The sequence below is a fragment of the Genypterus blacodes genome, unplaced genomic scaffold, assembly GCF_046128005.1.
Source record: "Genypterus blacodes isolate CSIRO-AG114 ecotype Tasmania unplaced genomic scaffold, CSIRO-AGI_Gbla_v1 ptg000215l_1, whole genome shotgun sequence".
Lineage (NCBI taxonomy): Eukaryota > Metazoa > Chordata > Actinopteri > Ophidiiformes > Ophidiidae > Genypterus > Genypterus blacodes.
Window position 1 is genome coordinate 1,396,368 of NW_027467014.1, and position 24,919 is coordinate 1,421,286.

Genomic DNA, 24,919 nt, shown 5'->3' on the forward strand with positions numbered 1-24,919 from the left:
AGGCCTCCGAGTCTGCGGACAAGGGACGCCTTTGTGTCCTCCCCTGCCCCCCCATCTGCCTGCTACGCCCTGCCCTGCTCCTGCTCCTGCCCCCATCTTACCCTCCTCTCTCCATCCTGTTACACCTCCTCTGTGTCCCCCTTTCACTTGCAGACCCTCGCCCCCAGAATAACACAGCAGGTCTCTTCTGAAAATAGAGCTGGTGATGTTGTCAGGGTCGAGCTCCCTCCCTCGCTCCTTCTTTCTCTCCATCTCTCTATCTCACAGTATTGAAAGCCAATAAAACTAATAATAAAAAAAGCTATTATATTTGAGGTGATGAATTTAAAATGAACAGCGGTTCATTTCACGGACACTTGGATACCAAGTTAATGTCCCAGATGCCCAGTTAATCCTCTACTTGCCAGGTCCCAAATTGTATCAGGTGATGACAGGCCACCTATTATCTCCCATGGTCCTCTGTGCCAAGGTGTTCCCTTACATACCAAGACAGAGAAGGAAATTAAACTGTGTCTCTGTTTTAGAGAGGACACACGCACACACTCCTTGTAGGCACACGTTAAATACAATCATATCACAAATCAAAATGTAGATACCATGTACAGGACACACAGATTAGGATTATCTGCATGCTTTCTTAAAATGTCATGTGAGTATAAGCCACAGGGGTCATTCATTGTCACGGTGACAATGTGGCCATACAGAATGAACAGAGACGGAAACTGCAAACCATTATTATTGGTTCTTCAGTGTCCTTATCTCTAAGACTGACGTATCCACAGTTCATTGAATCCACCTTCATGTTTTCAATAATTGGGCGTCCTGTTTTCTGTTAGCACTGACTGTAAGTGCGTCATACGCCATCGGAGGACATTAGAATAATCCTCTAAGCTCCGCCCTTAAATGCGATCAAAGTGGTAGATATCAGAAAGTCTTTGAATCGCTGGCGTCGGTCGACAAAAAAGCGGCGTGGATAAATCCCTCTGAAAATGAGAGCCGCCCCTCAGCCTGGTAGACTAAACAATGGCTGTCACTCCGACGCAGAAACGTAGACCCTGAAATTTCGTGTTGCAGCCGTCTCTTTAGGCGAGAACTGCCTACATGGTCCACTCCAAACAGATATTTTTCAACATGAATAAGGACTCAGTAATTCTAGCTCAGCCCTCCAGCGGTGGCGTCCCCAGATGGAAATTTCCCTGCTTGTAGACCACAATTTTTTCCAAGAGCCCAAACTAATGACATTCCAGTTCCAATTTCACTGATATTTGATTGAGCCGAGGCTGATTTGATCCTCAGTAAATGGGCCTCACGAAAAGATGAGGAGTATCAGAGTGTTCCTCAACAATTGAACATATTCACTGCAGCTGTAATCACACACTGTATGTTGCCAAGAACATCAATCTTTTTAGGCTAGCTTCTAAGTGTAGCTCCTGGAACAGAGTCATGTGCTCTTCTCAGTGGATGACTTGGTTGCACATGAATATAATCACTTTTTAGTTTGCTGGATGTCTGTAAATTATGGTTCCTGCATACTTCTCTCTGAGTGGTTTCAATCTTCACTTTCCAGTCATCACAGCAGTGAATTATAATCAGGGGAGTGAGGTTGTGATCGTCTTATTGAAAGCAGTGATTATGGTTATCTTATTAACTTGTGGTTTGTGGTATCCATGTGTAAAGCAAACACTGTTTCCTAAATATTTCCCCTGCCAAAGATGAAATGCTTGAACTTACTTTCCACAATGTTACAAGTGACAAGCAAAGCAAGATGAAAATTGCCAACTCTTCAGGCTTTCCTTTTAATCAGCTCTTCTCTCTTCCCTGTTATTTCCACTGCAGATGGTCCCGACCTGCCCAATGCCGTTGGCTTCTCGCCCCCATCCAGCCCAAACCCTGCCAAGAAGGGCAGCTCTCTCAACTGGTCCTTCCCAGACAAGATCAAGTCCCCACGCACTGTCAGGAAAATCTCCATGAAGATGAAGAAACTCCCGGAGCTTAGCCGGAAGCTCAGCATCAAGGGGAACCCAAGTAGCAGCAACAATAACTGCAACGGGAGTGGCCAGGCTGAGCCTCGAGCCCATTCTCCCCGAACCAACGGCGGCTCAGAAGCTGCCCCGCACGGCTCAGGCCCGCCGCGGTTGTCTGTGTCTGGGGGTGGACAGGCGAGACGAAATGTGATCTCTCGCTACCACCTGGACAGCAGCGTGTCCACGCAGCACAGCTTCAGCAAGAAGAAGAGCAATGGCAGCTCAAAGTCGGCCAGCAAAGGTGGCTATCTTAGCGACGGAGACTCACCAGAACTAGTAGCTAAATCCGGGAAGCACGGCTCTGCAGAGGGGAAGGAAGGGAAAGGCAAGGAGGCAGCTCCAGGAGGTTGTGGTGAGAGAACAGGAGGAGGAGGAGGAGGAGGAGGAGGAGGAGGAAGCTCCAAGCTCAATGGCACAGAGCTGGATATTGATGCTTTCCGCCATTACAGCTTCACAGAGCAGCCCAAGTGCAGCCAGTACATCTCTGGACTCATGAGCCTGCACTTCTACGGTGCCGAGGACCTCAAACCGCCGCGCGTGGACTCTCGCGACGTCTACTGCGCCATCCAGGTGGACTCCGTTAACAAGGCACGAACTGCTCTCCTTACCTGTAGAACTACCTTCCTAGACATGGACCACACCTTCAACATCGAGCTGGAGAACGCACAGCACCTGAAGCTGGTGGTGTTCAGCTGGGAGCCCACGCCAAAACGGAACCGCGTTTGCTGTCACGGCACGGTGGTCCTGCCCGCACTTTTCCGGGTGACGCGCTCCCACCAGCTGGCGGTAAAGCTGGAGCCGCGGGGGCTTATTTACGTCAAGCTGAGCCTGATGGACCAGTGGCAGAACTCCTTGGACGGGGGCCCAGAAGGAGACCGCGAGCCACAGGTGTTTGGCATTGAGGCCTGGCGGTTGGTGGAGAGGGAGAACACAGGACTGATGATACCGCTGCTCATAAACCAGTGCATCAATGAGATCGAGAAGCGAGGCTGCCAGGTGAGGCATCTTTTGCTTTTTCATCCTGATGTTCTCTTATGTTCTCTGATATGTTCAAGGACCACATCCTTATTTTTACATGTACTGTATAGATGAAAAGTTTTTGGAGAAAGGACAATGTACTATATTTAGCATATTTGAAGAAAAAGGTAATCTGACCTTATTCTGCAAGTTAAAATGGCATGGGGCTGAATTATGTCATGTTTTCCTATATGAGTACGAGAGACAAAGAGAGAAATAATCCTACTTACAGAGCCATCTTTACACTCTTTTCAATTCTGTGAGAAGGGCGCTCACCCCGCGGCCAGTGATAATTCCGGATGACTGGCATCTTCGGAATGGAGGGAAAGGGGACACAACACCGCTCTTGGTGTCGTCGAGTTCTCGCGGTGCTGGGAGGGAACTGGGCATTATTATTCTGTGAACATCAAGTAGAAAGACAAACAATAACAAGAAGCGATGAGTTAGACGGGGGAATGGAACGTTCCTCAGGATCATGTAATCATCTCGTATTTGGTCCCCCAACCCCCTCCACCAGTCTAGAGAGAGGGGAGAGGCAGTAGCTCTTGTTTCCCCCTAATTAGAGCTGCGACAACAGCAGTAAAAGTGTCCGGCCCCCTGGCTCCTGAGCAATCACTCTGGGGGGCCAAGCCAGGGGCGACGGGTGTCTGGGGCCATCGTGCAAACATTCGGCCTCTCCAAGCGGCTCATCCATCAAGTGGGACGCCACTCTGAGCCACTTGGGCTCTCTGGCAGTGGGAGCAATGGCGATCGTAACATTTTATTAATTCGAGAAGCCTGCCGAGCGTATTTGGGAGAGAGGGAGTCGCGTAATTACAGGGTTGTCGGTCCAACAATGTACGAGCGAGGGTTTTCGTATGTATGCGCTACAAATTCACCCAATGTTCCCACTGTCTAATACGTCTTAGGACAGACGCCGCTCCCAGCTATACAAAGCGTTTTGTGGGACATAAGCACTTCTTAGAACAATCTATCATTGTCGCTCTGCAGGGGCCACGTATGCTGACTCAGTGGAACCTTTACCCGATTACCCTCCTTTAACTGGCAGCGATACCTCTCATTTTCAGGATGTGTCAGCTCGTCGTTGTTGCGTACATGTAACTCATTCTGCCCTGTCTCACCAGATCGTGATCTCTATCGCTCTTTTTCCGGCTCCGGCTCTCTTCTCGTCTGCCTCATCTCTCTTTATCTGTCTCCGTCTTTGTCCCTCGCCCCCCCTTGCTGTTTGTCTCAATCGCTGCCTTCTTTCATTACGGGGATGCGGCGCAGTGCAGGGGTAGACTTTAGACGAGCTATCGCTATGAGATCAAGTGTAGCAGCTTTTCCAGATACCAGAGGCGTTTGCAGGTTGTGTCACAGAGCGTGCATGGCCAGACGTGCTGCAGTTTGCCTCGACAAATGATTATGTGGATCTTTGATGGAGACGCTTTTCTCAGAGTCTCTCAGAATTGCGTGTCCTAGGGGCTTCTCGGGGCTTTTAAGATGCTGGATGATTGTGGGTGTTTTTGAAAAGACTCCAGATAATGTCTGTGTCAAGAGACTGGAGTTATGTATGTGAGCCCTTTGTGCCCATTAAACAGAGACAGGATTTTAAAGGGAACCGTCCTAATAACCTATATGCTGCTGTACGTATGTTGAGAAATGTTATGAAAAGCTTGTAACATTGTACACAGATGTTTCAAAGCAGACGTACGTCCTGACTGTTGAACTTTGGGAATGTTTTCATATACGGCTCGTTAGATGTCGATTTATTTTGCTCATTTTATTGGAATTAAGAGTTAGAAGGAACTCTTAAGAAAACAAGTCCCCCCCTTTGAACTTTGAACTGCAGAAGCAGATTTTACGAGGATGTGCCGTACATTGACCCAAAAACTAATGGTCCAATGTCTATACAATTTACTGATGAGTCAAATAAGAGAGACATTCTGGGATACATGGATTTCCTGATATTGACATTTGATTGTTTTGATGATTTCTCTAAATCCAAGTATCAAACTATTCTTCATCCCTCTGTATCCAATGATGGACTATCAATGAGAGCAGTTTAGCTCTTATCCATTTATTGGACTTGACTGACTTGGCGGAGGTATGCTTTCTTCAAGGGAACGCTGTGATGTCATACCGTTTTTTTTTCCGGTAACTGACTGCTTCTTAGACATGGCTGCTTTAATCCTTCATACATCCTGCATGCATAGTGCAATTACAACCACATTTAGATGACAAATGTGCACATGGACTCAGAACGACCCCTCAGAATGTGAGGGACACTGACCTAGATGATTTAAATCTCCATAACTCACAATCAATCCCTGTGCAAAAGCCCATATATATGCAAACCTAATTTCAATCACAGTAACAATGTCCAGTCACTTGCTTTGCAGTACTTTCTACTTCATTGGTGTTCTTATGTGCTACACAAAAGCTTTAAGTCATACCAGGAGAATATTCATGTAATTTTGTCACGAGGGGTGAGAACAGATCATTACTCCTCAGCTCTGCCTCCAGACCGTCCATTAGAAAAGTGAGTCATCCTCACAGGAAGTAAACACCTTCAGGCTGCTGCTTGTGAGCATTAACGTGATCAAGTGCACTTTCATTTCCTTCCTTTCCCTTTATGCTGCTTTTGATGTGATCCCAGGCAGAGCTTCTGTTCCTGCTGTCACCAAACTTCCTCCTCCTCATCATTGGGGGAAGTTGATTTGCTTTTCGATCCTTGCGTGTGCCACATTCTGCCTATAGGCCTCGCCCGCCACATAAGTACCAGCCCTCTTTAACAGCTGTTCCCTACCCGCCTCCCCAAACAGAGATTCTTTTTCTTTTTTTTCCTGAATGGACTTGTTGTTCATTGTGCCCAGTGACTTGTGTTTACTTTCACACAAAGCCAAATCCCTGCCTAATCTGTCCTCCCTCTCTGCCTCTCGTGTGAGCTTCAGGAAACGCCGCTCGACTCGACGCTGAGAGCTCACAAATAGTTTGTGCGGTGGGATGTGGCGACATCATAGCGGCATGGCGCTGCAGCCCGGCCAGGCAGTAAAGGGGAAGCTCTGTGTACGCGTGTTTGTGTGGAACCGGACCCAACCCGCCATTCACAGCCCACTGACTTAACAGGTTGCCGGGGTAACCACGCCAGTTGGTCTGCTATTCCACATACCAGACAGACACATGTAGGAGAAATTATGGGATGTCTGTAGCCGGGCCTAATCCTGGCATAACAAGCAGAGCGCTGGTGCAGGATTTGGTGTATCAAATGTCTCGGTGTGAAAGCATCGCTGGAGGAAAGTGTTACGTTTTACGTGTTCCTTTAGGTCACATTGGCGTTTAAGTAAAGAAACATAAAAGGTTTATTGCTTCGTGCTTTCACTGCTGTCAGTTGAGTTTTTTAAACAGTGCAGTATTTATGCATGCAGTCATGAGGATGTGACACTTTTATCACACTTTGGAGGGTAATTTGTGTTCCTCGTGCTCCCTTTGTTCCCCGTTAAAAGCACAGCGCAACAATCCAATGATGGACGCAGACAGAGATTGAATGATCCTCACACATACATGGGAACATTTTGGGTTGTCGCTTTTTCAGAAAAAGAGCTTAAATGCGTGAACCAAACGTGACTCTGTGGTGAAAAGAGACAGCCGGCACCCATCAGGGTTAGAGTGAAGGTGATCCAAATAAGTGTTCCAGGAGTTCCACATAAGGTCACATTTGCTCTAAAGACCTCAATGTGCAATTCCAATTTTGCCTGTAACCTTATAAGCCTAAATAAAGGGGTTTGATTCGACACAGAGGTGAAAAAAACACAAAGACACAAACAAGATAAAAAATAATTATGCAAACTACTGATTTCTTCCAGCCCACATTAACTGCATTATATTTTAAGACAGAGAAGAAGAATTTAAGTATGTGTGCAGCTGTGATAGCTGCTAACTTCTCGAGTGGGAAAATGCTGATGTTAAAACAGCTGCTTTATGATTACAGTCATTGTTAACTTGTACTTCCTCCCTGTACAGATGATAATGTTGTGTATTTGAGCTCCATTGATACGTTGTAAAGCAAGAACACGTGTAAGTTTTCAGACGTTTGGTTTGACTGTGGGAGTAAATTTGGCTTTCTTCCAGGAAAACAGTGTTTGTAGTACAGACGTAGTGATCCATAGGGCTATAAAAATGTCTGCCACTCTTTATACTGTTTGACTCTTTGGACAAGCCTGTTTATTTGACCTACTTGTGCGTATGTTTGCAGGTGGTGGGTCTCTACCGTCTGTGTGGGTCGGCAGCTGTGAAGAAAGAGCTTCGCGAGGCGTTTGAGAGAGACAGTTACGCGGTGGCGCTGTGTGAAAACACCTATCCTGACATCAACGTCATCACAGGTAAACTCATCACACGGAATACGAGAGTGCAAAGAAAGCATCAGCACACACTCACACTCAATACACTCACAAATCAATACTCAACACAAACTCGATATGGAAACACAAGCTGGTGACCTTATGATGTTAGCAAACTCTCTGTGAACTACCTGCATGGTGGTACTACAGGACACAGAGTATACAAAACAAATATCGTTACATTGCTGATATGCGGGTCAGACAAACCATGAGAGCTACTTTGCCTGGAACTACCTGCAGTAGGTACTATATGGTGCCTTCTGCAAGTTTTCTGCTTTCATTAACCGTGAATAAAGTACGGTGATGATTAGGACATTGAAGACCCACATGTGCCAAAATAACATCACCAACAAGGGCAACAACAGCAAATCAATTGAAAGAATCAAGCAGATGGTTTTGTTTATGCTTTTTTGCGATTTCACGAGTATCCAGGTAGAAGAGACAAAGAGCTCTCAAGGAGAACATTGCAAACTCCAGAAAGACAACTAAAACAGAATTTGCATTCGACCACTTAGTCATGTTTGGTCTTGGGAGCTTCCGCCCAGCATATCCTGGAACACTGGAGTAGTAGTGGGTCCCGTTGCCTAAATGAGTCCTCGTTCTTGTGTACTTAAACATGTTCCGGCAGTGTGAAAGGCACTAAACGTGTTTGAGACAGAGACGCAGGCAAAGCTCAGAGTCAGGCCTGGTCCAAATCTCAGGTCGGATCGAGTGGAAGTGGAAGTGAGCGGACCCCCAATGAACAAAGTTTTGGGTCTCACATTTTGGACCAGTGAGGACATCAACAAATCCTAAAAACAGTGTTCTGTGTATTGATGTGTCTATCTAAATAGGGCATCACTGAAATGGAATTTAGTATTGATCCCAAACAATGAATGAAATGTTCTCTCGCTCTAGTAAACTTGTGTGAACATGTTTGTGTGTGTGTGTGTGTGTGTGTGTGTGTGTACACGTTGTGGAGACTCACTTTATGTGTCCGCTGCAGATCGGTCAGCACATGCGTGTCTCCTAAGTGTGTGTGTCTGCTGTTTGTAGTAAAAGCATTCCAGCAGTCAACATACCAGTATAGGCCAATGCCTTAGGGAACGGCCCACACACACACAAACACACGCACACACACACACACACGTATCAGGCGCTGGCTGTACATTCAGGCCATTCTTTCTTCTCTGAGTTTGTAGTTGAGACACACTTTCTACTGTCCCGTCTCGGTCTCATTGAAGGCTTCATGCGTAGCTTCTCCTCAGCACCTTTTAAACACGTAGTCCTGGCTGGAGGAGGACACATTAGGATTTGCCAGCTCTATTTTTACATTAGGTTATTTTTCCAAAAAAAATGGAATGTCTCTGGAATGTCAAAACAAGTTTTTCAGATTCCATCAGTAGGAAGCACTACAGAGTTGATATTTTTTCAAAGAGAGCTCAATTTATGGATGAAATCCTACAAAATATTAATTGTTTTCATTCTATAGCTTTAAGTTTCTGCTCGATGTGTCCAAAAAAGCAGCAAATCCCCTCATTTCTAAAGCAAGAATCAGCAAATATTTGAGATCTTCTGATTCTGATTGAGGACAAATGATAAAATTCACAGACAGAATTTCAGTGGACCGAGTGACAATTCAAATCTATAGGATGGGGCAGGAGGTCGGGGGGTCAAAATTGTCAAAAATTACTTGGTCATGATTTTTTTTTTCTCCCACAAAAAGAGGAAGACCACGGAAACCCCTGTGCATTGTAGGAGCTCTCTGTTGGTTTTGGGAAGAGGCCCCGTATAGGCGTCGTCCCATCACGCCCGCTTTGATCCGCGCGCATTTTGCATGGCAGGGCAAAGAACACAGTTAACAGTTGAGCGGGTTTGGAAAAAAGGGCCAGCAGTGGTGTGGATTGTTGGTTTTTGCTTGCTCCCTAAATTTGCTCTGCCAAGTGAGTCGCTGCTGCAGATGGACAGAGAGGGACGGGGGGGAAGGGCAGCCCAGGCTCTGCCACACCAGCAGATCAGGAGTTTATGGTGTGCAGAAAAAGTCCTTCTGGGGCATAATAACGCCAATGATCTTGGTTGATAAGATTTTATTAATGTCAACAACTTTCTTGACTCTATTTGTTGGATAGTTTAACAAGAATTCCTACTTAAAGTGACACCTCCTCCTTTTGTTCATGTGCAAAGGTGAAGATTGGATTAAGTTGGCGCCCGAGTAGCGTGGAAACTGTTGCAGAGTCAGATGACACGGCAAAGAGGCTAATGAGAAAGCAAACGGATGAGCTAAGGGGTCTGACGTGTCACACGGCTAATTTAAAAGCGGGGGTAGTGAAAGCGATTAGCCGGAGGTCAGAGTTCAATCCAAAGCTTGCAAAACATGCTCGGAGCGCTGCCATCCATTGTTTCAAATCGCCAACTGAAGTCTCATGTCACAATTTGCTAAAAAGGAACCAAAAAAGGTGCCAATGAGGAAAAATCAAGACATTTTCTTATTTTATGTATCTAATATTTTTTTGTATTATTAAACATGCAATGGCATGTGCATGAAATTTTAGAAGATTGATGTGCAGGTGGCTTAATGGCGGTGGAGGTCATACGGTTCTTTGTGTGGTTTTATTGGTTTAATGCAGATGTGAGGAAGGCTTCACTAAGTGCTTTTACTCAGTCATGAAGGTCGATCAGTGTGGTTCCTCAAAGCCGTTTGGCAGATTAGCAGCACGGTAACAAGCAACCGTACGGCCCAAACAAGGATCAGCTACAATGTTTAGAACACTTTTTGTTTTAAACTTGCATCTCTGTCCAGATTATCCAGGTGTTGAAAACTAATTCTAAATAAATCACAGTTTAGTTCTTCTGAAGGACTTTTGGGGTCAGTTCAGTGGTGTTAAGTAATGATTAAGCCCGAGCTCCACCTGTTTGGCCTTTAAGTGGAAAAAGGAATTCTAATATGATCTAACTCGAACTGGCCAGGCGTGATGGGAAACCAGTTTGGATGTGTGTGTCTGTGTTTCCCTGAAGGGGGAAAGGAAAGGAAAGGAGTGCGTCCCAAACCTGCCTGGCTGATGGAAGTTTGAGAGCTTATTGATCTTGGTTTGGCGTCTCTACTTAAACCTCGGCGACTCGCCTTTTCCAAGGCCGATCTTCCTCCCTCCGCACCCCCCTCTCCCGCCAGCCTTGCTCCGGTGAAGACATGGAAAGTCATTAACAAGTGCCCCCTTTGTTGCCGAACAAACACAGATGGTATTTGGCTCACGCATGGGGGTGGGAGGTGGTGGTGGTGGGGGGGGGGATTAGCTGAACCCGGGCAGGCCGGGGAAGCAGGGGACCGCTTCACAAAGAGCACCAGGCCTGTGTGGGTGTCCGAACAACATTTCTAAAACTGTGGGTTTGGAGTCCAAAATTGGTGTAACAAGGTTATTTCTGATGTACACACATGCAGCAAGAGAGCGCCGCTGTGGCCTGAGGTGAGCCTGGGATTTGCTGGTGGAGTATTTCAGGCTGCAGAAACCATCAGGCGAGGGTGTACCGTGCCACCGGACAAGGCAGCGACACACATCTCCTCCGGCCCCCTCCCAGTGCTGTGGGGGGGCGCGCAAGGGCAGAAGGGAGGGGGGCAGGACCGGAGAACAAACCCCCGTTTGTTCTCCAGGCGGGGCATTGACTGCGCCGCTGACAAGAGGACTGACCTTCCGCTTTGTTTGAACAAGAGGTCAAAGGTAGAGCCGTGCCCCATTGCATTGTGTGCCTTGTAGTGTTTGGTGGCACATTTGGAGCATGAAAATAGTCTGAAAATCGGAGAGAAAAAGTAGTGACATCAATGTAGCTTCAGCTGAGATCAAGAGGGGGTTTGTTTTTGTTTACTTCTAAGCTTGCAGGGTGTGTTTCCTACTATTCAACAGTCTACTCGGCAACTGCAACGGCCTAATTAGTTATTGTACGCCAAGTTTCACCGAAATAGGTAATAAAACAACCAGCATCTGGACTTGGCATTAACTTGAGATGCCAGTTGAAATTGTAACCAGAGACATGGCTAGGCTAACCTACTGGGGATCCATTGCGGTCATTTGCTTGGTTGATCTGAATCGATAGAACTTAAGTGTGCGCATCGTTCAAAGACATTTAAGTGGTTACGCTCATGCTGACATTGGGGGAGACTGTCATTATGGTAAACAGCAGGCGAAATCAGTAAACGGAAATCTGTGTTCAGCCTCAGCGGGAACATAAACACACTTCAGTAAGACACTTTTCTATCTGCTCCATCTGGTCCTTTCTTTGTTTTTCATTTGTGTTCCTCTTACTTGTTTTCCGGTACAAACCTACCGCCAGACAGGAAGTAGGGTAAATTGGACCAATCAAATTGTTTTGATGAATAAGATTTTGGAGGCATGCATGGCAGTAGATTTGTTTTCCCATAATACCCTTTACTGAGTGTGTCTGCAGAGATGTTTAGATTGATTGATTCAACTCAGTGTGACCGTCCCCCGTCCGCCTGAAGGTAGAATCAGTGGCTCGGAATTGGTGAACTCGATTTGTTACATATTGGACCGTCAGACAGCGTTGGGTGAATTGGACGGACTGCAAATTCATGTGTGCATAGATGAGATCATTTGCGAATGTTGTTGATGGAAATAAGGTGCAATGTCTCTGCTGCTGTGAAGCCAAATGCTGACAGTCTGAGGGAGCAGACAGTCGGCGTGCGCTTGTTGACAACTTGGCTGTGAAAATAAACGGAGCACCTGCAGAGAGACACACCTGTTCACTCACCCCTGAGCCCATGACCTTGTGTCTGTGTGTGTGTGTGTGTGTGTGTTTCTGTCTGTGTGTGTGTCAGGCACCAACAGGGACACAAAAGTAAACACGAGCACTGACTCATTGCCTGCTAATGATTTACCTCAATGGCTGCATTCTCCTCTCTTCATGCAAACACAAACAGACTCGGCCCGGCCCGGAGTGTTAATGAAGGCGCTGACGTAGAGAGTGTTTGTGTGTACGTGTGTGCCACCTTCTCATATACGTTTGCGTGTGGCGCCTGTGTAATGTAAAGCATTGCTAGCTTGTTTTTGTTTCATAACGGAAAAACAAAGCTGCTGTTGTGTCTGGCTGATCTGCCTCACAGCTCGGGGAAGGTCACAGGGTCGGCCACGCTGAAGCCTCCCGCGTTCCCGTTTGCGTTTTATTTGCTCTGCTTCTTACGAAAAAAAGCTACTCTCGGCCAAGATAAGGAAGGAAAACAGGACGGGTCGTTTTTGCTCCCGGGCAGTCTGTTCTCCCCGCGACGAGACAAGCTGATAATAATTATCTTGAGCGAAATCTCGGCAGGGATTGACAACGGGAAGCGTGGGGATTCTCCCACTGCGGTCCGTTTCATCTGTTTTGGAAATCTGGGTATCTCTGGAAGCATCGAGAGAAGAAAAAAGAAACGCGTCTCGTGTTCATCTCCCTTTGTCGCATTCTGCTCATACCAGATTTCCATTCCAAATCGACTGGAGATAAATGCGTAACAGATGCGGATAAGAATCGGCGCTTGAAGCAGGGAAATGTGCCACTCTTCATCATCAGATGGTTTCACATCCCCTTTTACCTGCTGGGACGTTTACTCAAGTTCCAAGTGTGTATTTACCTGGCGCCACGTTACCTAAATTCTGACCCTGCTGACAACACCTAGAGAGTTATTGTGTGGGTCTACCTGAAATGGAAAGGCTGACATAGAAGACGGAAGTTCTTGTTTGTGTTGTTTTCCCTCAGAGACGCCGCCGACTGCCTGAGGAATGCTGTCTCTCTCTCCAACTCTCTCTCTCTCTCTCTCTCTGTTTTCTCGGTCAGCGCACGCCGAATCACAAGTACAGCCGAAGGGTTGTGAAAAGGGCGGGGGGAGAGCGGGGGGTCGGGGGGTGTAAACCAGTTGCCGTCTCCTCTGTGAAGGTGCTTTCTGTCTCGACCCAAGACTTTTATGACGCACAGTATGTAGGTCAAAAGGAAATACAGGGAGTAGATGTGGCAAATACCTTTTGGCGCCAGTAAAGAAAGAACAGGAACTTACAGAGTTTATACTGATGACATCACAGTGTTACCTTTTGGTTTACATGATTGATTGACTGTTCAGTGTGAGGTTTACAGTACATCAGTCTCATGACAAGTGCTGAGCTGAATGTGAGGATAGTGTTTTAATGAAAATCTGACAGTTCAATAGTAAGAGTGAGCTTCTTTCACAACGCTAATCCTGCATCTAAAGGCCCACACCAGCCTGGCTGCTGAGAGACAACAAGTCTGTGTGTCAACTGCTAAAAGCACTCGAGATGCTTTTGTTCGTCCAGTTTATTCTCCCAAGATTGAAGAGGAGGCGACTCATAGTGCCAGTTACATATAGACTGAAAAGTGTTAATCCTCAGCCACCCTTAAAGAGCAGAGAGAGGATTTAGCCGGATTATAAACTGAATGCGTTAAGTCGTCTTTTCGGTTTTTCTTACATGGCCCGAGAGGATGACACTGGATTTACAGTGAATGGTATCGTAGTTTGCTGTAAATAGAAGACGAGAGGCTAAGTAAACAAACGCCCTGTGGTGGGCGCGTATGAGCAGTAAAGCAGGAGCTCCTATCAACCTTATCACCAGCTGTTTCAAAACCTCAAAAGGATTATATTGCCATCTTTCTGTTGCCAGTTTTGTATAAAACAAGCACATTTTTGGAAAAGTGGGCTACAATGAGAGAAAGATTTATTCCACACAAAACATCTCTCAGGCCAAACTGGGAGATAAAACCGGAGACGTCCCATCCGATGCAACCACCATAAATCACCTCTGCAATCACACAAAGCTTGACGTATATTTAGCAAACTGTAGAATCCAATATTCTTTGTTTACCCCGCCAATTTTTTCCTCAAATGCAGTACAGTCAGAAAGATTCGAGTTTAATGTGAGTCTAACTCAGTGACTGCAGCGTAATTTGAAATCCAAGTCCAGAGATGATTTATGCTTCAGCCTTCACCCTGCCGCCTGCGTCATTGCTTGTTTGGCAACTGTGTACGCAAGCATAGGTGAGGTTAGAATTGGCTGTATACAGACAATAATGAAACAGCGTTTATATGAAATAGAACTCGCGACAAAAACCTCTGTTGGTGCTAATTTTGTGTTGTGAAGACACACAAACTACAGAGGAGCCGCGCAGCTTTTGTCAGTGTAACCTTTCAGCCTAACCAACATGGCTGATAACGCAGCCCCCAGCCTCCTCTGACAAGCGATCCAGCGTTCACGCCGAGGGAGGAGAGATCAGACGCTCACCGCAGAGTTGTCACGCTGCCAAAAGCCCTTTTTGATTCCCTTATTTACTCTTCTTCTCCTTTGCCTTTGATGAAAAGACATGCCAGTGATATTTTCATGGGCTTAGCTGAGACAGACAGTGTGGGTTTCATGTTTGCACGCTGCTTTTGTCTGAGCCACGGGAGGCTGAAGTCACAGGTGTGAACGAGTAGACACAGAACAACCCCCCCCATCCCCAAACCCCAACCCCTCCCACAACGCTCTCCCCCCCGGCTGCCGTGTCACGCCCCGACTCCAATCAGGCAGCACACCAGACGCCACGAAAACGCCCGCGAAAACAATGGGACCTCAACCCGCCGCCAAAGAGTTCAATCGTTCAAAGGGCGGAGAGAAGAAAAGGCTCGGTGGAGATGTATTGTTAGCGATTTGTCAGGTAGTGAAGCCTCCTGTGTGAATGTGGGAGCATCCAGTCAATCCCAGAACAAACAGCAGTTAATCATTTATTGTCTGGCGGCGGGATTTAATCATGACTTCATTTATTTCAGTAAATAAAACATATGCAACCAATTTGCTGCAATATTTGCAAGAGCTTGAAAATTTTCCCAGCAACATTTCCACAAAAAACTGAGGAAATCCAACGTTGTTTTCCTTGTAACTAATCAAACTCACTTTTTTTTTTTACATGTTCTTATATAAATCTTGAATGAGTGTTTGTGGACTCATTCTTCCTCTTTGTCTTTGAGGTCTGTGCGGCTCTGGCTGCTCTGTCTTTATGACCTTTTGATTGACTTTTCTGGGCATCGTTCCTCAAAGCAGTTTCACTCAATAATCAGCCCAATTCAGGCCCTTCATTCTAAAGTAACAACACAGCAAACAAAAGAAACTCCTTAAAGATAAAGTATTTTTTATGAAGATGAAAATAAAGTACTTCACCTCAGTAATCACAAAGCAGTTCCATGATCCAGCAATCCAATGGTGCTTCTGTCAAATCGCCACCAAATCACCGTCCACTGGTTGTCATCTGCTGTGAATCTAAGCTGTCTGCGTCTTCCTCACACTCTTTAGGCGTGCTGAAGGACTACCTGAGAGAGCTTCCCTACCCTCTGATCACCAAGCAGCTGTACGAGGCCGTGCTGGAGTCCATGGCTGCGCGGCCCCTCAGGATGGGAGCTGGGGGGTGTGAGAACGACCAGGGCGACTCGGAGCACACGGTCGGCCTGCTCGAACCCCTGCCAGAGGTGGAGAGGGTGAGACAGATGCTTATATAATACTTTTTACTGTGTGTACACATATTTGGCTGGATTCAAAGTCATACAATACTACAAATCACGAGTAAAGTAAGTCAAAAGTAATGGTGTGTAACATTAATAGTAAATGCCTCCATGCTTATTTGACATCTGGGGAAACTTTGGGTTTGAAGGAATCTTGCTCAAGTTACCCACTTGGAAATTATAATTTGATGTCTCCTCCGCAGCATTTTCCCCAGTAGACAGTTGGAATTTCCATCTTTGTATCATTTGAGGAATCACTGCTAATATTACTTCAACCTTTCCATATGTTATGTCAGCGTGCTTTCAATTTACTATAGGAAATCTGAGCTTTTTACTCCTGTTTCTGCAGTGTAGTTGTGCTGCCAGTGGAACTGCTACAACTACTAATCATAATAATTACATGTCTGAATTTTCTGCATGTGCGTGTGTGTTTGCCTACATCAGATGACGCTGCGGAGGCTTCTTGACCACTTAAAGCTGGTGGCGTCATACCAGGAAGTGAACAAGATGACGTGTCAGAACCTGGCTGTGTGCTTCGGCCCGGTGCTCCTCAGCCAGAGGCAGGAGGCGTCCTGCCACACCAACCGGGTCTTCATCGACTCGGAGGAGCTGGCAAGCGCCCTGCACTTCAAAAAGCACATTGAGGTCCTGCACTACCTGCTGCAGCTGTGGCCAGGTGACTCATTCTTTCTATTCAGCAGTTTATGTAAAGCATTTTAATGATGACATCATTTTACAGACGATGTGGAGAACAAAATGCAACATAGGTTTTGATTGTCAGTAGGTTTTGCTCTGAACTACAAAACTCAACCTCAACCTCCTGAAACCTCATTAACCGTCCCAAACTTAAATGTAAAGTAAAGCTGAAAGAACAGAAAATGTGCTTGTTCCTCTTATGGACTAAATACAGGAAACACGGTCACATCTCCAATCAGGCTAATGATACTAATCAACACAGCTGATTGATGATAGGTCACCATCTGTTGGCTCCTCTGAGATGAAGGTCTCTCCGTAGTCCTTTTTCTCCAAATCTATCCAGGTTTTTGAACTGTGCCCCCACCACCCTGTTTAAGACAAATCGTCAACAGAGGACAGATACCAACCACAGCCAGCAACAGCTCATCTGTCTCCCTGCCCAGCTGTTCTGTCAGCTGCAGCTGTCTGGATCAGAGGATGACGAAGGAGCTGCAGACAAGCGTCGTTTGTGGGGTTGTCAGCAGCTGATCTGACATTTTTGATTTGATGTTGTGCTTTACATCAAAGCAAACTGATTTGTGTGCTGGGCTAGGATTTCAGTTATTAGAGAAGCTACAGTAGCACCGTATGAAAGTGATCAACCAAAAATGAAAATATTTAACTGCTCTTACTGTAGTAAAAACACACTTCTCTAGTATTCTGCAAAACATTTCAGCAATTGCAATCACAACGCACGCATTTCCAGTTTTTATTATTATTCTTAAAAGACAAAAGCTGTTAATGTTACACTGATAACAAACGGAGCAAACCTTTCCTTGATAAATGACTAAAAGCATTCTTTTAGTTACCACGATTACCGTGTCTGTAGAATCATTTCACACTTAGTTATTTCATCATTATTATCTCTTTAAATGATCTTAGCTTTCCCCTGAATGCAGCTTTTTAAGCAGACCTGCTGACTCCGTGTCTGGTCTGGCCTCTAAATTTAACTCCATCATCCACTCACTCCCACATTGAAACGGTTCTGTGTAAACCACCAAAGTGCAGCTCCCTCCACCCTGCTGTACGGCGGCGAGGGGCACAGAGAAGCTTACATTAAGGGAAACAATCAAACAGGTCAGCGTTTGTAAATCTCATAATTACAGGTTGACTTGTGAAGAAAGAGTACATGTGGAAATCAGAGGTTAGAGTGAGCACACAGCAGGTTTGGTGTAAGGTGAAGCTGGAAGAGAAGCGTCTGAGGAGATCTAAGATAAATCTGAGGAATGACCCTGCAGCTGATGTCACCTGGAGTCACCTAGTGTCACCCGGCCTGTGGCTACAGTGACCCGGCCTGAGCCTGAGCTCCATCCTGTGTTTACATCTTCGTTCTGGCCACTTCACTTCCATAGCTCAGTGTGTAGGATGGCCGGACTATAATTAAAGACATTCCAGGCCTTACCTTAGCCCCCGAAACTTCACCCTAACATTTCACAACCATTATGGGATATTTTCAGACACCTCTTCACACCCTACCCACTAGCACACACACTCGTACACCCAGCCTCCATGGTTATTGTTGCTCAGGCTTTGAGTTTGCAGGTCTTTGGCCAAGTGCAAGGACAAGCAGTGGTGGAAGATCCCCAAGAGTAGCAATACTCTTAAAATATAAATGTCCTGCATTCAAACAATTACTTAAATAAAAGTACACGAGTATTAGCAGTAAAATGGATGAGGGTTCTCAAGTAAAAATATTCATTGTGTTAAATGGATATTTAATAGAATGCTTATTTTAGAATGCTAATCCCGTTCTATCACTAGCATGTATCATTAATCATGTTAGCATGGGAACATGCAACGTCATAGCGTGTTAGCTTTCTGTGTTAAGGAAGATGAATTGGAGTAAATGAGACAACATCGTCTTCCACTTATCACGGAGACAAAAACAGCAATGAATATCTTTTTATGTTGTAGCTTTACCATTAAACTTTCATGTCTTAGAGTTCAAACTGTAACACTTTTTCTTATTTCCTTCTAATCCAGTGAGGGAGAGCTAGCGGTGTAGGTACACAGAGGGAGAGTAAGACAGGTAACTGGACTGTGCTGGTTGTGTTGGAGTGCTCACCATTACCAATCATAGCAGACAGACTCACTATCACTTCACCACGTCCAAGCTGTCAGCAGAGGATAACAAACACTGGACATGACATGAAAGTCACTGTGTGAGCTTGTGTGAGTTCAGCATGGGTTTGACTCAAGCATGGCATGGAGACGTGTGTGTCTTTGAAAGATTTTGACAGAAAGCAGGCTGTACTAACTTATTAAAGTCCCCCGCTGAGTCATCCCAGTATATCAGGAACCACAGGGATGCAAACAGACACAAGCAGGGAAAGACATTTATCTAAAAAACTTTTCTACTTTTACTACCAACAACGTAAATTACTTTGATTATCGAGCCTCACTGCAAGAACCATGAATATGTCAATGCATCATTGACCAAAAGGTGTAATCATGATAATTAGATGCAGCTGGATCCAATTGTTGCCAGACTGCAGCACCTCGTCAGCCACTCTGCCCAGCTATCTGCTCCCCAAACAGACACTCAAACCTCACAATCATGTCAACAAAAGAGCCAAAGGGTATGCGGAATAGAACCGTTTCCCCGAATGCACAACAAAAATTTATAATTGTGCCATAATCTGGGTTTGAAGGTGATTGCACAGAATATCAGCAGTCAGGCAGAGCTACCAGGGCCTGTAAACATGTAGTGTGTGTTCATATTTGAGTGTTAGCTGAAGGTAAAGGCATGTCTTGATGACACATGTTGGTCTTGGTTGCATAAGCACTCGGCTCTGAGTCAACATGATGAGTGAAGAGAAAATCACTCGCCACAGTGGAATTTCACAGCTGATCGTGTTTAAGCACCCGAAGCACCTTAAGCTTAGCAGGACTGATCAATCTTTCTGTGGTTTTGGGCCTCAAACAGGAACTTGTAACAGTTGCATATTTGTTTCTGATCCACTCTGCATGTCTTTCGTGTCTCTTTCTGTCTCCAGTTGTGGACCCACATGGTCAGACCTCCTCCCAGATCTCTGCAGGCTTTTTGGCACCGACTGCATCTGATCTGCTATCAGTACCACCTATACGCCGGAGAAAAGAGCGCCCCCAGGTGCTGAACCTCACTGATGCAGAGATGGCGGGCGTTCTGCGGCCCAAACCGGGTCGCTTGGACAGTCCCAGCAACCGCTATGCTGGCGACTGGAGCAGGTGCGGTGAGAACTATTTCCCTGAAAAGCTGCTTCCACCCAGTAAGGAGGAGGCAGATTATGACGACGTGCCCTCTGAGGATACAGAGGAGGGACAGGAGAATCCGGAGGAGCCGGAAAATCTGCAAGAGCTGAAGATAGGGTCCAAGGTCACGACCCCTATACCTGACCCTGTAGAGCAGGAGCAACCTCAAAGTGAGGAGGTGGTGGCGGTGGAGGAAAAGGAGGGGGGGGAAGACAGAAATGAGGAGGAGGAGGAGGAGCACGGAGACAGTGATAGTTCTGGCAACAGTCAGGTGTTGGAGGAGGAGGATGGAGTTTATGAACACATCCTGCCCCCACGCCTGCCTAAAGAGCACACATACCAGGCCTACATGAAGATCCAGGACATCAGTCCGGTGCTGAGCAACAGGGTGAACCTGAGAGACCTGCAAGAGAGCATCGACACTCTGATAGGAAACTTGGAGAGGGAGCTCAACAAGAACAAGCTCAACGTCGGATACTGACTCCTGTTACACACACACACACACACACAAACACCTACATACACAAAGCTCAGTAAGTTGGGAGAAAGACTATTTACCATTCAAGGTGCTTGAGGATCCAGTCGCAGTGTTGCCATGGAGATCCTGTCATGACGCCAACGTGGCAGCATGTTGCATGGTGCCGTGTCTAACCTAATGGATGGGATGAGAGAAAAAGTAACGCGGCACTTCTGGCGTCATCCATAGACATTCCGTAATATTTGCTCCTTTTATTTTATGGACTGTCTTACTGTATATTGTTGTTGATGTTGCTTTCGGTCCGGTTCTGTGTTCCATGTTGTTATTGTTGCTTATCTTCTTATTAGAAGAACCCATTGACCCCTCAGGGGTGTGAAAGGTGCCTTAATTGTGTGAAGGTGGTACTTAAGGAGGAAAATCCACCCTGAAACAGACAGCATACCTGTTCCTCCTGTGACCTGAGCGCAGTCCTGAGATCAAACCTCTGCAATGTGAAGTGATTAGTAATGTTGTAGCTCTTCAGACTGCTGCTGGTTTTACATCAAAATAAGCTGTATTTTACGTTTAGCAGGTACAAATCAGGGTCCTGTGGGGATTAGTAAGAGGCCTCTTAGTCTCATTTTGGCTTGCTCACGTTCCCACATCTGTTACGATGAAAGATATTTAAGAAATCTAATTTATGAAAGAAAACTTAAAAATGTTCAAATGCAACAGGCCTCCAGTGTTCAAACAAAACAAGTAGCTCTAAGTTTCTCCAGGAACCTGTTGGCATTTCTGAATTGTTGTCAATGAAAATAATCATTATTTGCAATTGCAAACAAAACTAAATTGTACTGTAGGTTTTACAGTTCAGGGTCAGATGAAATGTTTGTATAATATTTAGCATCTAAACCTGTTTTTGTCAGATCCTAAGGAAACTCTCAAATTACTAATAACTCTCAAATTCAGTCCGTCAGTAGTTTATGGCTTCACATTTCTTGTTTGTGAGCGTTAGAGGAGGAACATGTAAATTATGTTTTGTTGTGGATTTCCTCTAAGGCAGCAGAGAGCTTTTCTATTGAGGTATGAAACACTAAATGTTGTACAACAATAATGCACTTATGAGGCAGGCAGTAGTATAGATTGACATTATAGAACATGCAGTAATATGTAGGCTGTGGACTGAAATAGGGAGGAACAGCCACTGCAACAACCAAGTACACACACACACACACACACTCAAGCACACAAGAAACAGGCATGTTTAATGAACACAGGTTTGTACACATACACACCTGCCATAATTGGATAAGAGATAAGGGCAGTAACATTCTTATCTCCAACACATATATGTGTTGGATACTTAACAGGTAACTAAAAAGAGAAAACATGTTTCATATCATCTCATATTCTGTTTAAAGGGGACATATTGTGCTTTTTGTTATCTTTCCCTGATCTATATAATGTAATATTGTCGTAGTAAGTGTGAACCTGAAGTTCACACCTATGAAAAGGCAGTCATACAAACACAAAGGTCCTAAATGCTCCATATTTGATAGGTTCTTTACATCAACATGTAACACAGTTGAATTTACCCACCTCCACATCTGATTCAACACACAATCAAACACATGGCACCTAAATGAGCCGGTTTTCACTCAGTGTGCACAATAGTAATTTGTCATTTAATGTGAATAAAAAAATGTAGATCTGTGTAATACGTCCCCTTTAAAAAGTACCAATTGCCTTTCAGCTTCTCCCATTTGTTTTGGCAAAACGTGAAATAATTGAGCCAAATGTGAAGCACAATTTGCAGAGCAGCAGTCGAAATCTTTTCGAGGAGAGTTTTGCTTAGAATGACTTAGTTAGCTGCCTAAATCTACAAAGAACGTTTCAGCAATCCAGGGATTCAGAATGATCAGTATTTAACGTATATGTATATAAATATATATAAATGTATTCGGAGTATATTGTTTTTTACAGCTTATATTTCAATTGCGTATTTAAATACCTCCGATGACCTCGTAGTTTTGACCTGTAGTAATAGTCGCTTTCCTCCCTTCGAGCTACCTGTACACATCTTAATGTGCTGGACTAATGGTACATCTTTAGCTGTAAAATATATGACAAAATCGTGTTTTATTGTTATTTTTGTTATATTGTGTATATATTTGTTTTTTGTCTCTGGTGGACTAAGCTGTGTTCATGATTTTGGTGTTTTTTTTAAGGTACTGAGCATTGCATGGTCAAAAGCTTTACTGACATAAAGGCTATTTCTCACCTGCCTTTGTATTTGATATTTATGTGTAAAGAGACTTATTTTGTAATGTATGCTAATTTGTTTGTCACCCTGTTTCTCCAATAAACAGATGACTGCATTGTACAGGCATTTTCTCCAGAAGACTTCAAGGCAGACGATGATTCAGTTTGGTGCATTCCCCTTATCGGACAATTTGGCGATAACTTTGGGACAAATTTGCTGTGTTGTGGCTCTAAGCTAACATCATAATTAGGCAGAGTCAAAGGAATGCGATGAAAATACTTCACAACGTCAAATCGCAAAATAATTCAATCACAAGTCCTAATTCTCTCAATTATGGAGCCTTGTCTTGTTTTTCCGATGCTGTCAAATTCTGGCGAGCCAATATCATTTATCACATATGTCGGTTTTGGCAGATATGTGTATTTAACCCTATACTGTTTATTTGTGTAGTTATTTAAAGTTCTGTGTATTTGGTGATTTGTTTTAATCTTACAAATTTACTTTACAGACATCTTTGATAATTGTTAAAACCCTGCCTCAATACTGAATATGCCACAGTTCTTCTATTCACAGCTTTTGGTCGATCAATGCTAAACAGATGCATGAAAATATGCAGATATATCATTGGCAGTGTTTTTTACTCTAAGGTCTTACAATATGCAGATGATGCCTGATAATATCTGCATTGCCTTGAAATCAGGCTGTATTTGTTTCATACATTGCCTTTCATTTTTGTACTACAAACATGATGTAGCAAGATAGGCTTTAAAAAGTGAAGCAACCCAGTGTAATTCACATATTTCAAGGAAATTCAGTTTGAAAACAAAAGGAAGCCTGATTTATATGAACAAATCTGAAATTTACTCCTCAATTACATCTCTTTAAGATCTTTTTTTCTTTTTAAAAGGATGATCATTACTCTAGATCTTTCTTAAGCTCCTTCAAGTGAGATTTATTTATTTAAGTGGATTTCTAAGATCCGAGCTGACATTTTGAAATGTTTTTTTGTCTGACATGACTATGGCTGGCATTACACTCAGTCAGCTTTCATTTCAAGTAAACAGCACATTATATCTCATCAGTCTTGTCCGTACATGAATAACACAGGAGGTGTAAATCCATCCTTTCACACTCCTGATGTTGCTCACGAAGCCTGTTGTAACAACTCTGTATTAAATCGAGGACACAAAGCTGTTGGAACAGAGCCACAGCCGGACATACATTATAACCTGGCTGCGTACATGAGTGAGCATGTGATTCATTCTCGATTCATTCTCGTTTTATTATCGCCCAGCTCCCCCCTGTTGTTTGTCACACACTGTATCAGCACATTCAATACAGTATGTGTTTTCATCTTTCTGTCTTGCCCTCTGGAGAGAAAATGCCAAATGGAGAGCATCACTCAAAAGAAAAGTGCTTTGTATTGATCCTGAGTAATGTATGGTCATAATAAAGTATATTATTTTATGTTTAGATGTGGCCTCTGTGTCCCTTTGCTTCATAACTCCACTGAGGAAGTCCATTGCTAGATACTGGCACAGGACAGTTGCAGATTTTCAGTCTTGTAACCTTTTCGAAATAGTGATGACTTTTTGTCATTCCATTTACACAAATTATACTCAATAAACCTCTGGAGTCTAAAGTCATCCAGGACGTTTTGTTTTTCATAGAATGCATGGCTTCATTTACTTACTATCTAGTTACAACTTCATCACATTTTGAATCTTGGATGATTCCATTTTATTTCTAGATGTTAGTTAGTTTTATTTGTTTTTTTGAAATTTACTGAGGTAGAATTTCCCTAAAAAACAATTATTTGAAATATTTTGAGAATCTTATTTTAATCTTAATGTGTCATTATCTGAATCTACTTTATTTTGTAATCTATGATACTACAAAATCTAAAAAGGAATTTAATTTTTTTAATCAACAAATTTGTAGGCGAACTTTCACAGTTTTAGAACATTCAAAGTCTAAAAGATCTGGGCCCTGGCGCCTAAAAGTATCATTAGTTTGCCCATAAACTTATAATAGGACATGTTCATCTTTGTATTAGGTAAGTTTTACAAGTACATTTCTGCTGTGAAAATTGCCACAGTTCGTGACAACCTTCCCTCTCTCTCTCTCTCTCCTTTTCCCCCTCTTTCTGTATAACAAATTATCTCCAAAATATCCTATAATTGTACGTGCAATGTCATGTAAAATGTTTGCTTCAATAATAACAAATAGTAACAGACATGCAGAAAACCTGTTTCCACTGCAAGCAGGAGCACAGTATTCCAGTCCATTCATAAAAAGCTATGTTTTGAC

At 44.3% G+C, this 24,919-nt stretch overlaps 1 protein-coding gene across 1 annotated transcript in view; it reads left to right on the plus strand.

Annotated features, from left to right (window-relative positions):
- Positions 1-24,082, plus strand: part of syde2 (synapse defective 1, Rho GTPase, homolog 2 (C. elegans)) — a 41,878-nt gene extending 17,796 nt beyond the window's left edge. Inside the window, exons 4-8 of the mRNA XM_076170204.1 lie at positions 1,837-3,020; positions 7,276-7,402; positions 15,718-15,899; positions 16,368-16,599; positions 19,655-24,082. Coding sequence (XP_076026319.1) covers positions 1,837-3,020; positions 7,276-7,402; positions 15,718-15,899; positions 16,368-16,599; positions 19,655-20,370 — 2,441 coding nt within the window. The 3' untranslated portion in view covers positions 20,371-24,082. The remainder of the gene's footprint in view (positions 1-1,836; positions 3,021-7,275; positions 7,403-15,717; positions 15,900-16,367; positions 16,600-19,654) is intronic.
- The last annotated feature ends 837 nt before the right edge of the window (positions 24,083-24,919 follow it).